This window comes from Bufo gargarizans, chromosome 4, assembly GCF_014858855.1.
Source record: "Bufo gargarizans isolate SCDJY-AF-19 chromosome 4, ASM1485885v1, whole genome shotgun sequence".
Taxonomy (NCBI): Eukaryota; Metazoa; Chordata; class Amphibia; order Anura; family Bufonidae; genus Bufo; species Bufo gargarizans.
The window spans coordinates 174,412,625-174,427,462 of NC_058083.1; the positions used below are offsets into that span (position 1 = coordinate 174,412,625).

Consider the following 14,838-nt stretch of genomic DNA (forward strand, 5'->3'; position numbering starts at 1 on the left):
TGACCAGGCACCTGCATGCAAAGCATGAACTGCAGTGGAGTAAACACCTTAAAACCAAGGAAGTCACTCAGGCTCCCCCTGCTACCTCTTCTGCTGCTGCCGCCTCGGCCTATTCTGCTGCTGCCGCCTCGGCCTCTTCCTCCGCCTCTGGAGGAACGTTGGCACCTGCCGCCCAGCAAACAGGGGATGTACCACCAACACCACCACCACCACCTCCGTCACCAAGCGTCTCAACCATGTCACACGCCAGCGTTCAGCTCTCCATCTCACAAACATTTGATAGAAAGCGTAAATTCCCACCTAGCCACCCTCGATCCCTGGCCCTGAATGCCAGCATTTCTAAACTACTGGCCTATGAAATGCTGTCATTTAGGCTGGTGGACACAGACAGCTTCAAACAGCTCATGTCGCTTGCTGTCCCACAGTATGTTGTTCCCAGCCGGCACTACTTCTCCAAGAGAGCCGTGCCTTCCCTGCACAACCAAGTATCCCATAAAATCAAGTGTGCACTGCGCAACGCCATCTGTAGCAAGGTCCACCTAACCACAGATACGTGGACCAGTAAGCACGGCCAGGGACGCTATATCTCCCTAACTGCACACTGGGTAAATGTAGTGGCAGCTGGGCCCCAGGCGGAGAGCTGTTTGGCGCACGTCCTTCCGCCGCCAAGGATCGCAGGGCAACATTCTTTGCCTCCTGTTGCCACCTCCTCCTTCTCGGCTTCCTCCTCCTCTTCTTCCACCTGCTCATCCAGTCAGCCACACACCTTCACCACCAACTTCAGCACAGCCCGGGGTAAACGTCAGCAGGCCATTCTGAAACTCATATGTTTGGGGGACAGGCCCCACACCGCACAGGAGTTGTGGCGGGGTATTGAACAACAGACCGACGAGTGGTTGCTGCCGGTGAGCCTCAAGCCCGGCCTGGTGGTGTGTGATAATGGGCGAAATCTCGTTGCAGCTCTGGGACTAGCCAATTTGACACACATCCCTTGCTTGGCGCATGTGCTGAATTTGGTGGTGCAGAAGTTCATTCACAACTACCCCGACATGTCAGAGCTGCTGCATAAAGTGCGGGCCGTCTGTTCGCGCTTCCGGCGTTCACATCCTGCTGCTGCTCGCCTGTCTGCGCTACAGCGTAACTTCGGCCTTCCCGCTCACCGCCTCATATGCGACGTGCCCACCAGGTGGAACTCCACCTTGCACATGCTGGACAGACTGTGCGAGCAGCAGCAGGCCATAGTGGAGTTTCAGCTGCAGCACGCACGGGTCAGTCGCACTACAGAACAGCACCACTTCACCACCAATGACTGGGCCTCCATGCGAGACCTGTGTGCCCTGTTGCGCTGTTTCGAGTACTCCACCAACATGGCCAGTGGCGATGACACCGTTATCAGCGTTACAATACCACTTCTATGTCTCCTTGAGAAAACACTTAGGGCGATGATGGAAGAGGAGGTGGCCCAGGAGGAGGAGGAGGAGGAGGAAGAGGGGTCATTTTTAGCACTTTCAGGCCAGTCTCTTCGAAGTGACTCAGAGGGAGGTTTTTGGCAACAGCAGAGGCCAGGTACAAATGTGGCCAGCCAGGGCCCACTACTGGAGGACGAGGAGGACGAGGATGAGGTGGAGGAGGATGAGGATGAAGCATGGTCACAGCGGGGTGGCACCCAACGCAGCTCGGGTCCATCACTGGTGCGTGGCTGGGGGGAAAGGCAGGACGATGACGATACGCCTCCCACAGAGGACAGCTTGTCCTTACCCCTGGGCAGCCTGGCACACATGAGCGACTACATGCTGCAGTGCCTGCGCAACGACAGCAGAGTTGCCCACATTTTAACCTGTGCGGACTACTGGGTTGCCACCCTGCTGGATCCACGCTACAAAGACAATGTGCCCACCTTACTTCCTGCACTGGAGCGTGATAGGAAGATGCGCGAGTACAAGCGCACGTTGGTAGACGCGCTACTGAGAGCATTCCCAAATGTCACAGGGGAACAAGTGGAAGCCCAAGGCCAAGGCAGAGGAGGAGCAAGAGGTCGCCAAGGCAGCTGTGTCACGGCCAGCTCCTCTGAGGGCAGGGTTAGCATGGCAGAGATGTGGAAAACTTTTGTCAACACGCCACAGCTAACTGCACCACCACCTGATACGCAACGTGTTAGCAGGAGGCAACATTTCACTAACATGGTGGAACAGTACGTGTGCACACCCCTCCACGTACTGACTGATGGTTCGGCCCCATTCAACTTCTGGGTCTCTAAATTGTCCACGTGGCCAGAGCTAGCCTTTTATGCCTTGGAGGTGCTGGCCTGCCCGGCAGCCAGCGTTTTGTCTGAACGTGTATTCAGCACGGCAGGGGGCGTCATTACAGACAAACGCAGCCGCCTGTCTACAGCCAATGTGGACAAGCTGACGTTCATAAAAATGAACCAGGCATGGATCCCACAGGACCTGTCCGTCCCTTGTCCAGATTAGACATCAACTACCTCCCCATAACCATATATTATTGGACTCCAGGGCACTTCCTCATTCAATCCTATTTTTATTTTCATTTTACCATTATATTGCGAGGCTACCCAAAGTTGAATGAACCTCTCCTCTGCCTGTGTGCTAGGCCTAAATATATGCCAATGGACTGTTGCAGTGGTGGGTGACGTGAAGCCTCATTCTCTGCTATGACATGCAGACTGATTCTCTGCTGACATGAAGCCAGATTGTCTGTTACGGGACCTCTCTCCTCTGCCTGGGTGCTGGGCCTAAATTTATGACAATGGACTGTTGCAGTGGTGGCTGACGTGAAGCCTGATTCTCTGCTATGACATGCAGACTGATTCTCTGCTGACATGAAGCCAGATCCTCTGTTACGGGACCTCTCTCCTCTGCCTGTGTGTGTGCTGGGCCTAAATATATGCCAATGGACTGTTGCAGTGGTGGCTGACGTGAAGCCTCATTCTCTGCTATGACATGCAGACTGATTCTCTGCTGACATGAAGCCAGATTCTCTGTTACGGGACCTCTCTCCTCTGCCTGTGTGTGTGCTGGGCCTAAATATATGCCAATGGACTGTTGCAGTGGTGGCTGACGTGAAGCCTCATTCTCTGCTATGACATGCAGACTAATTCTCTGCTGACATAAAGACAGATTCTCTGTTACGGGACCTCCCTCCTCTGCCTGGGTGCTGGGCCTAAATATATGCCAATGGACTGTTGCAGTGGTGGCTGACGTGAAGCCTCATTCTCTGCTATGACATGCAGACTAATTCTCTGCTGACATGAAGACAGATTCTCTGTTACGGGACCTCTCTCCTCTGCCTGTGTGTGTGCTGGGCCTAAATATATGCCAATGGACTGTTGCAGTGGTGGCTGACGTGAAGCCTCATTCTCTGCTATGACATGCAGACTAATTCTCTGCTGACATGAAGCCAGATTCTCTGTTACGGGACCTCTCTCCTCTGCCTGTGTGTGTGCTGGGCCTAAATATATGCCAATGGACTGTTGCAGTGGTGGCTGACGTGAAGCCTCATTCTCTGCTATGACATGCAGACTAATTCTCTGCTGACATGAAGACAGATTCTCTGTTACGGGACCTCCCTCCTCTGCCTGGGTGCTGGGCCTAAATATATGCCAATGGACTGTTGCAGTGGTGGCTGACGTGAAGCCTCATTCTCTGCTATGACATGCAGACTAATTCTCTGCTGACATGAAGACAGATTCTCTGTTACGGGACCTCTCTCCTCTGCCTGGGTGCCGGGGCCTAAATATCTGAGAATGGACTGTTCCAGTGGTGGGTGACGGGAAGCCAGATTCTCTGCTATGGAACCTCTCTCCAATTGATTTTGGTTAATTTTTATTTATTTAATTTTTATTTTAATTCATTTCCCTATCCACATTTGTTTGCAGGGGATTTACCTACATGTTGCTGCCTTTTGCAGCCCTCTAGCTCTTTCCTGGGCTGTTTTACAGCCTTTTTAGTGCCGAAAAGTTCGGGTCCCCATTGACTTCAATGGGGTTCGGGTTCGGGACGAAGTTCGGATCGGGTTCGGATCCCGAACCCGAACATTTCCGGGATGTTCGGCCGAACTTCTCGAACCCGAACATCCAGGTGTTCGCTCAACTCTCATCATGGGTACTGATGGAAAAAATAAAAAAATAAATCTAGAATATTCACGATTACGAAGATATAGCACTATATTCTAGATATTTCCGAATTCTCGAAGTTCCAATATTCCCGATAAACATTAGTGATTAGAATATTCGATATTGACAGTATTATGCATTCCGTTTCCGTATGTCTGTTCTATTAAAAAAAAAATAATAATTTACTTGTTCTATTATCGTCCGCATTACAGACACAAAGAGTACATTTCTATTAGGGGTCAGATGTTCCGTTCCGCAGAATATGGAATGCACACGGACGTCATCCATATTTTTTGTGGATCTGTATTTTGCTGTCCGCAAGAAAACATATGGTCATGTGCATAAGCCCTAAGGCAAAAGTGAAATCTTATTAGCTGCTATGGGCAACCTAAACTTTACACCAGTTAGTGACCCCTTAAGTTTGTATCTGATTGCACAGCAATAGCCCCATGATCAGATAGAGACGGGCTGTCTTAAATTACGATAACAGTCAGTACGAGTCAGAAATGAGTGGCATATTTTTCATAAAGTTTATTTTCCCAGTACCTTATATTATACCCTGAATAGGTCGTCTTATATACTTACCCAATTAGAAATGCCATTACTGCACGACTAGCGTAGGTCTGAGCATGCTCAGATCTTCCCTACGCATCAGTAGAGAAAGGTCTCACATAGGCCTCATGCACACGACCGTTTTTTTTTAAGGTCCGCAAAAACGGGGTCCGTAGGTCCGTGATCAGTGACCGTTTTTTCGTCCGTGGGTCTTCCTTGTTTTTTGGAGGATCCACGGACATGAAAAATGAAAAAAAAATCTAAGTCAAGTTTGCCATTGAAATGATAGGAAAAAACGGACACGGATCACGGACACGGATGACAATCTTGTGTGCATCCGTGATTTTTCACGGACCCATTGACTTGAATGGGTCCGTGAACCGTTGGCCGTGAAAAAAATAGGACAGGTCATATTTTTTTCACGGCCAGGAAACACGGATCACGGATGCGGCTGCCAAACGGTGCATTTTCCGATTTTTTCACGGACCCATTGAAATTCAATGGGTCCGTGAAAAAAAAAACAGAAAACGGCACAACGGCCACGGATGCACACAACGGTCGTGTGCATGAGGCCATATGTGGTCATCTGTCCGCCTGGAAAAAGGTCTGGGACCCAAACTGATCAAGCTCCAGTCAATTCAACCCCACCGATCACAGTCGTAAGTACTGCAAGTGGTTATATCACGTTATCCCTTATACAGAAGATAGAGGATAACTGGTTGATTAATGGCAGTCCAACCCCACCAAATCAGAAAAATGTGGGCCCCATACCTCTCAATGCCTCTGAAGTTAAAGGAAGATTAGGTTGAGCATGTGCAATTCCCTTTCCTTTACAGATCACCTGTATAGCGACATTCGAGACCCTACTCCTCCTGCTCTTGGTAAACCAGAGTAGCTTTAGCTGTAGGCCTAGGTCTGTAGTTCTGACATTAAATTGATAAAGCCAGGAAACCCAGTACGAATGGAAGTTCATTATAGGCCATCAGAATAGTAATAAGTGATATTGAATATCGTGGAAGGCCTTCAATAATCACTTTGTTGACACCAGCTGAAAGGGTTAAAATCGACTCAGACTGACTATAGCAGAGCTGGGCAGCCAGTTTCGCTAGAACAAGTGCTGTGTGTGCTCTCCGGTATTTCCACTGCAGTGTGAGAACAAAAGTATGGCAAGCTCAGGTTACATGAAGAGTCAGACAGGCCCTGAAACACTTTTGGCATCTGGTCCCAGAAGAACAAATATTTAATTATGTTTTAGTATAAAAATACGTTACAAAAGTCAATGACAGAGCAGTGCAAATATCCAAGTTCTACACCCAGTGCTAACACTTGGTAAATACTTTGAGAGAGAGCGCGATAGGGAAATACTAAATGCAGAATTCAGCATTTTCACAGACCAGGTAGTATACACATTTTCTGCTGTTGAAGTTACAGTAGTAAATTGCGCCAGCCGTTCAGAGCCAAACACCAGCACCACCTACACTGATCCCACTGATTGGCGCAGATCTGTTTTGTCAGCTATAAAATAGGAAGTACACGGCGCAGCCAGACCACAACACTGCGGCAAGTGACGTAGCATTGAACAACTTGAGGGGAGGTCACGCCGAGGATTTTCCACCTGTAGTTTTCCAGGCCACACCAAGAACGCACAGGTCCATCTAGTTACCGCGTAAACACCTTGCAATGCTAAACCGAGACTGGGTCTGCGCCATTCAAAATGAAAAACCACACCAAAAACTGCTGCGGTTTCTGCTGTGGGATACGGAACAAATTTTATCTGACAAAAATTGCTCATGTGAACCGACCCTGAGGGAGCCTTCACACAAGGCGGCTTAGTTGCACAAATTTTTTTATAAGGCCTCATGCACACAGCCGAGAGCGGACCGTGGAAACCCGGGCCGGGATTCCTCCTGGCAGCATGAGAGCATGGCGTCATTGGTTGCTATGACACCGTGCGCTTCATGCAGCCGCTGCTGTACAGTAACACACTATACTAGTGTATTATGTACAGAAGCAGATGCATGAAGAGCACGGCGTCATAGCAACTAATGACGCCATGCTCTCATGCTGCCAGGAGGAATCCCGGCCGGGACATGGATTTCCGCAGGCAGCATTTTTTCCCCCCCTTTCTAATAAAACTGATCTTGGTCGGTAATGGCTCAAGCGGATGCCAATTGTGCACCATTGATTATTATTATTTTTTTTTACACAGCATTCTCCCCCCCCCCCTCCCCGTTCGGATCAGAACAAAAAAGTTGATGCAAACACTCCCTTAGGCCTCATGCACACAACCTTTGTGTGTTTTGCAGTCCGCAAACAGCGGCTCCGCAAAACACAGATGGTGTCTGTGTGTGTGTGTGCGCGCCGCAATTTGCGGAACAGCACGGACAGCCATTAATATAGCTGCCTATGCGGACAAGAATAGGACAGGTTATATTTTTTTGCAGACCACGGAACGGAGCAACGGCCCCATTGAAGTGAATGGGTCCGCATCCGAGCCACCAAACATGTGGCTCGGATGCAGACCAAAACAACGGCCGTGTGCACGAGGCCATATAACGTTTTTCCTTGTGTTTTAATGTTGAGAAAATGTTCTCTTTTATTGTCACATTTCTGACCCCCATAGCTGTATGCGGGCTCATTTATTTGCGGGACGTCGTTGCTATTCGCAGACATTAAACCCTGCCTCTGCTGTTTGATATTTAAATCCCCTCCTTCCGTTGTATATGTACGGCTATGGGACTAACCCTGGGTTCACACCTGAGCGTTTCTGAGACGCGCGTATTTGTCGCGCGTTTATGTGATTGACTGCAGTGTTGTCCAATGAGCAAATATCCCTGTCTATATTAAGTTTGGCCAATCATAGGCCTTTTCCAGCATGTTGCTAAATCCAAAACGCGCGTTCGAACGCGCGTTTTCAGTGTCAAAAACGCGCAAACTACAAGCGTTGCGCGTTCCCATTGTAGTCTATGGGCCAAAACGCGCGACAAACGGCCCAAAAAAAGCTCAAGAACTTGTTTATGCGTCGGGCGTTTTTCAGCGCGTTCGAACGCGCTGTAAAATGTGAAAATGTGAACCAGTCCCATAGGGAAGCATTGGTTTGCATCGGTTATGCGTTTTACAGCGCGTTCGAACACGCTGTAAAACACGCAAGTGTGAACTTAGGGTAAAAGGGATTAAGAAAAATAGGGCAGATTTATTGAAACTGGTGTAAAGTAAAGAAACAGGTCTAATTTTCTACTAAGGCAAAGTTTACCCTTCAGTTATTCCCATCAGTTATAATGAGCCAAAACCAGGTTCGGGGTGAAACACACAGAACAGCTGCAGATCTTTCCATTATACCTCATCTCTAGGTAGGTTTCACTATTTTGGCTCACAATAGCTGATGGGAATAACTGATCGAATAACTGAAATGTGAACTCAGTCTAATGCCTCATTTAGGCCTCATGCACACGACCGTAGTTCGGGCCCATTCACTTCAATGGGGATGCAAAAGATGCAGACAGCACTCAGTGTGCTGTCCGCATCCTATGCTCTGTTCTGTGGTTCGCAACAAAAATATAGCATGTCCTATTCTTGTCCGGTCAGCGATTTCAAGCCAAAACCAGGTGCGGCTCTGAATTCAGAACAGGTGCAGATCACTCCCTTAGGGCTCGTGCCCACAAACGTAAGGGCTCCATGCTGCGGACTGCATACGGCGGTACCGCAATGCACAGGTCACCAGCCGTTGTGCATTCTGCATCACGGATGCGGACCCATTCAATTGAATGGTCCACAAATCCGGAGATGCGGTGCGGAAGCACAGATTAGAACCGCACGGAAGCACTGCAGTGTGCTTCCATGGCGTTTCCGGCCATGAATAATATTATTATTATTATTATTAATAAATACTTTTTTGTGGTGCGGACCGTCGGATGCGGATCGCGGACCCCATTCAAGTGAGTGGGTCCGCGATCCGCACGCGACTGCCCCACGGTCGGTGCCAGTGCATTGTGGACCGCAATTCGTGGTCATGTAGCCTACACTCTTGGATTTGGCTCACAATTAGGGATAATACTTCATTTGAATACTGTAAGGAGAGAGCGATCCGTACAGTATGAGAATGTATTGGCTCCTATTACGTGTGAATGAGCCAGTTTACACCATTTTTGATAACTCATCCAATGAAAATAACTGATCAAACACCATGTGAATGAAGCCTTACATCGTCAAATCTTGCTCATGGTGGACTATACAACATAAAATGTTACCTCAGAAAACTGTCAGCAATAAATGCAATTAGATATTAGGAAGAGCGTGTTAGAAAACAAACGCCTGTGCCGAGACATTCAATCTGGCTCGTGGCCATGACCTCCCGTGTTACCTTTGTAAGCATCAACTTTTACAATTAAGGCAGGCAGGCATTTCTAATATATTTAACCAGTCGCTGATCAGTCATCACACTGCAGAACACCAGCGACTATGGGGAGAAAAGTCTAATGCGAGTGATAAAATAAAAAGCCTGAAACATACAAATTCTAAAACAACTTCATCAGTTTGAAATATAGAAAACATTGCAGCAACCTTAACACGATTAAACGGCGGCACGCTGAAGATCCAGCCAGATACAACGTGACATTACTGATGCAAAACACTAGAGTGGTGATCACAGCGTGCACAGGTACGGGGACCTGTCAAACTGACAGGAGCAAGACAACCGAACTGTCATTAGCCAAGAATGGGGCATGCCGGCTCCAACATGCCTCCACAGATCAGGTTAAGACCTCTTGCACACAACCATATGGCTTTTTCAGTAGTTTGCGGTCCGCAAAAAACAAATCCGCAAAATAAATACGGATAACGTCCGTGTGCATTCCGTTTTTTGCAGAACGGAACAGAACTGTACCATCCTTGTCCATTATGCGGACAATAATAAAAGGACATCTCTTTTTGAACTGAAATACGGAAACGAAAGGCATACGGAGTAGTTGTTTTTTTTGCAGATCCATTAAAATGAATGGTTCCGTGTACGGACAGAAAAAAAAATAAAAAAAATAAAACACACAAACACGGGTTTGTGTGCAAGAGAAATAATACTCATACCTTAACCAAATCAGACAGAAATACCATTACTCCGAACACTTTCTCCATTCCTAGCCCAGCACATTTTCAATTAGCCATGCCTTAGGTATGAAAACACCAACACATGCTGTTGCAAAAGCCAATAAAAATCTCACAGGTTGCAAAGACTAATCTAACACCTGAACTCTCGGAAAAATCACTTAGCAAGCTGTTGAACCTACCTTGCAATGAAATGCCGGCAGAATTTGATTCCTTTTCTTCCATTGTAGTTGTGATGTAAAACTAGAAAAAGAAAGTAACACAAGGACGCGGCTATACTCTGAATAGTCACCACATAGGCTGTGACCTCCCGTACTGTACTGCAGTGCTGCAATAGTATACCTATTTAGCTAGTGAATAATTAGCAAGCAGTTTCCTGAGTTACCTGGGCTTGCCTGACCTGTTTCTCTATCAACTGACATCATATCCTTTGATCTACAGTGCCCGGCTCTAAACAGCACGTCTTTGTTTCTCCTGAAAAAATTGGTATGTGGATTGGTTATTTAATATTAGCAGAATTAGACATCAAGTTTTTTTTGTTTTGTTTTTTACATGTTTTATATTTAGCTAGGTATCGCATTCAAATTGAAAGGAAAAAAAAAAAAAAATGACACACACCTTAGCAGTAGCACCCTTTCACACGAGTGATACAGATGATGTCTGGGTCTGTTCAGGACAAGGGAAAAAAAAAACTGATGGTTTTGCCTGCGAATATACTCACGCTCGCCTCTTTTTAGGCTTTCAATTAGACAGGCATATTTGCTTCACCTGTACTTCTATTTATCAAGTGCTTCATAAATTAGACTAGGTGTAATGGAATGAGTCTGACCTCTAGTGGTGCTTTATCAGTACAACGGGTTCATATTCACTAAGGCTGGTCTAATTAGTATGCACATGAAAATATGGCACAAGTGAGCTGAAATTAGGTGTATGTCTCCATGAAGGGTGACTTTTTAGGCAAAATGTGGCATAACTCAACACTCAAAACAGATGTAGAAAAGTACTCCAGCACTGGAGTGGAGTAGAAAGCGTCTAAATGAAGTACAAGGTAAGAGACACTTACATAAATGGTTCGGAAAATAAGTGCAAAAGTAAAAAAAAAGTCTGAAATAGTCAAAAGAATAAATATAGGTGAACTAGGCTCAAATGCCTCCAAAGCAGGCGCTTTTTCAGTAGTAAATATGACTAACCCATGAGGCTACTTTCACACCTGCGTTTAGGTGCGGATCTGGTATCTGCACAGACGGATCCGCACCTATAATGCAAACGCTTGTATCCGTTCAGATTTTTTTTCATGATAATGCAAACTGATCCGTTTTGACTTACATTGAAAGTCAATGGGAGGCGGATCCGTTTTCAATTGTACAATATTGTGTCAGTAAAAACGGATCCGTCCCTATTGACTTACATTGTAAGTCAGGACGGATCCGTTTGTCTCAGTTTCGTCAGACAGATATCAAAACTCTGCAAGCAGCGTTTTGGTGTCTGCCTCCAGAGCGGAATGGAGGCTGAACGGAGGCAAACTGATGCATTCTGAACGGATCCTTATCCATTCAGAATGCATTGGGGCTGAACTGATCCGTTTTGGGCCGCTTGTGAGAGCATTGAAATGGATCTCACAGGCGGACCCAGAAACGGCAGTGTGAAAGTAGCCTAAGATAGTCTAAAATCACATTTTTATGGCTAAAAACAGGTAGAGACACTATATTAAATGTGCCCAGTGCATGCATTTTTTTTTTCTGCACGGATGTGTTTTTTTAAGCGAGTGAATGAAAACTGAAGAATAACAATCTATATCTCCCAGCAACCATCAGTGAAAAAGGCATTGCATTCGGATGCCTTCCGTTTTTCACACAAGCCCCACTCACATCAATGGAGCCAGGGCTGCATGAAAAATGCACACTATAGAACATGCTATATGTTATTAAAGGGGTTCTGCAGTTTGTTTAAACTGATGCCTTCTCAAACAGCTGATCAGCGAGGGTCCCGTGTGTCGGACCCCCGCCGATCAGATGCTGATGATCTATCCAGAGGCCCCGCCCAGGCCATTGATACTTGTCGTGACGTCACTGGGCCAGCGGTAAACAGTGAGAAGGCTGGAGCCCCACTGCTGATTAGCGGGATCCCGGGTGTCGGACCTCCACCGATCAAATGCTGATGATCTATCCAGAGGATAGCTCATCAGTTTAAACAAACTGCAGAACCCCTTTAATAAAAGCAGAAATGATGTGTGAAAAATTGCACTGATGTAAACAGCCACATTGGGAGAGATTTATCAAACTGGTGTAAAGAAACAATGGCTTAGTTTACCAAAGCAACCAATCAGATTCCACCTTTCATTTTCTAAAGGAACTCTGAAGATTGTGGAATCTGATTGGTTGCTATGGACAACTTAGCCAGTTTTCCTTTACACCAGTGTTAATATGTCTAGGTTGTTTTGTCCCAGGCCCTGAATGTACTTCCTGCCAGATAGATACAACTGTGTTGCCATCGTCAGGATGGCAATACAATTGAATTTAATGCACTGGAAGAGCTGAAGGACCTGTGATGACATCACAGTCCATGTAATCAGTGCTGAAGGCAGTGGTTGAGAAGGACATGTGATGATGTCACCATCATGTGACCAGTGCAGGAGAGGATGGCACTCAGCAGTCAAGAGAAGTCCAGAGGAAGAAGCTATGGTGAGGTGTGTGTCAGAGGTAAGTGAAGGGAGAGATTATCAGTGTGAGAGGCAGAGTAATGCTGGGAGTTGTGGTTATTTAACTGGGACTGTATTTTAGGGCTGAAGGGAGGGATGTTATTTATATGGGACTGTATGTTGGAGTAGAGTGGAGCGATGTTATTTTACATGAGACTGAATGTTAAGGGGGTGATGTTATTTATGTGGGATTGTATGTTGATGGCGGCTGTGGGAGGGGGTGATGTTATTTACATGGGACTGTATGTTGATAGTGGCTATGGGAGGGAGGGATGTTATTTACATGGGACTGTATGTTGAAGGGGTGATGTTTACATGGGATTACATTTTGGAGGTGGCCGGGGAGGGGGTGATATAGTGTGGTGACAATATCTATATTTATTACTATATAAAATGGCACAGAAATCCGAATCAAGATATATGGATAGTCTTCCTATTATATCTAGTAAGTAGAGTTGAGCGAACACCTGGATGTTCGGGTTCGAGAAGTTCGGCCGAACATCCCGGAAATGTTCGGGTTCGGGATCCGAACCCGATCCGAACTTCGTCCCGAACCCGAACCCCATTGAAGTCAATGGGGACCCGAACTTTTCGGCACTAAAACGGCTGTAAAACAGCCCAGGAAAGGGCTAGAGGGCTGCAAAAGGCAGCAACATGTAGGTAAATCCCCTGCAAACAAATGTGGATAGGGAAATTAATTAAAATAAAAATTAAATAAATAAAAATTAACCAAAATCAATTGGAGAGAGGTTCCATAGCAGAGAATCTGGCTTCCCGTCACCCACCACTGGAACAGTCCATTCTCAGATATTTAGGCCCCGGCACCCAGGCAGAGGAGAGAGGTCCCGTAACAGACAATCTGGCTTCATGTCAGCAGAGAATCAGTCTTCATGTCATAGCAGAGAATCAGGCTTCACGTCACCCACCACTGTAATAGTCCATTTTCATAAATTTAGGCCCAGCACCCAGGCAGAGGAGAGAGGTCCCGTAACAGACAATCTGGCTTCATGTCAGGAGAGAATCAGTCTTCATGTCATAGCAGAGAATCAGGCTTCACGTCACCCATCACTGCAACAGTCCATTTTCATAAATTTAGGCCCAGCACCCAGGCAGAGGAGAGAGGTCCCGTAACAGACAATCTGGCTTCATGTCAGCAGAGAATTAGTCTGCATGTCATAGCAGAGAATCAGGCTTCACGTCAGCCACCAATGCAACAGTCCATTGTCAGATATTTAGGCCCAGCACCCAGGCAGAGGAGAGAGGTCCCGTAACAGAGGATCTGGCTTCATGTCACCAGAGAATCAGTCTGCATGTCATAGCAGAGAATCAGGCTTCACGTCACCCACCACTGCAACAGTCCATTTTCATAAATTTAGGCCCAGCACCCAGGCAGAGGAGAGAGGTCCCGTAACAGAGGATCTGGCTTCATGTCACCAGAGAATCAGTCTGCATGTCATAGCAGAGAATCAGGCTTCACGTCAGCCACCACTGCAACAATCCATTGGCATATATTTAGGCCTAGCACACAGGCAGAGGAGAGAGGTCCCGTAACAGACAATCTGGCTTCATGTCAGCAGAGAATCAGTCTTCATATCATAGCAGAGAATCAGGCTTCACGTCAGCCACCAATGCAACAGTCCATTGTCAGATATTTAGGCCCAGCACCCAGGCAGAGGAGAGAGGTCCCGTAACAGAGGATCTGGCTTCATGTCAGCAGAGAATCAGTCTTCATGTCATAGCAGAGAATCAGGCTTCACGTCACCCACCACTGTAAGAGTCCATTTTCATAAATTTAGGCCCAGCACCCAGGCAGAGGAGAGAGGTCCCGTAACAGACAATCTGGCTTCATGTCAGCAGAGAATCAGTCTTCATATCATAGCAGAGAATCAGGCTTCACGTCACCCACCACTGTAACAGTCCATTTTCATAAATTTAGGCCCAGCACCCAGGCAGAGGAGAGAGGTCCCGTAACAGACAATCTGGCTTCATGTCAGGAGAGAATCAGTCTTCATGTCATAGCAGAGAATCAGGCTTCACGTCACCCACCACTGCAACAGTCCATTTTCATAAATTTAGGCCCAGCACCCAGGCAGAGGAGAGAGGTCCCGTAACAGACAATCTGGCTTCATGTCAGCAGAGAATTAGTCTGCATGTCATAGCAGAGAATCAGGCTTCACGTCAGCCACCAATGCAACAGTCCATTGTCAGATATTTAGGCCCAGCACCCAGGCAGAGGAGAGAGGTCCCGTAACAGAGGATCTGGCTTCATGTCACCAGAGAATCAGTCTGCATGTCATAGCAGAGAATCAGGCTTCACGTCACCCACCACTGCAACAGTCCATTTTCATAAATTTAGGCC

The 14,838-nt window shown here is 46.9% G+C and overlaps 1 protein-coding gene across 1 annotated transcript in view; it reads right to left on the bottom strand.

The window, feature by feature from the left end:
* NAALADL2 (N-acetylated alpha-linked acidic dipeptidase like 2) overlaps window positions 1-10,067 on the bottom strand; it is a 1,185,913-nt gene extending 1,175,846 nt beyond the window's left edge. The window contains exon 1 of the mRNA XM_044292072.1: window positions 9,964-10,067. Within this exon, the coding sequence (XP_044148007.1) occupies window positions 9,964-10,006 (43 nt within the window). The 5' untranslated portion in view covers window positions 10,007-10,067. The remainder of the gene's footprint in view (window positions 1-9,963) is intronic.
* Between the last annotated feature and the right edge of the window lie 4,771 nt (window positions 10,068-14,838).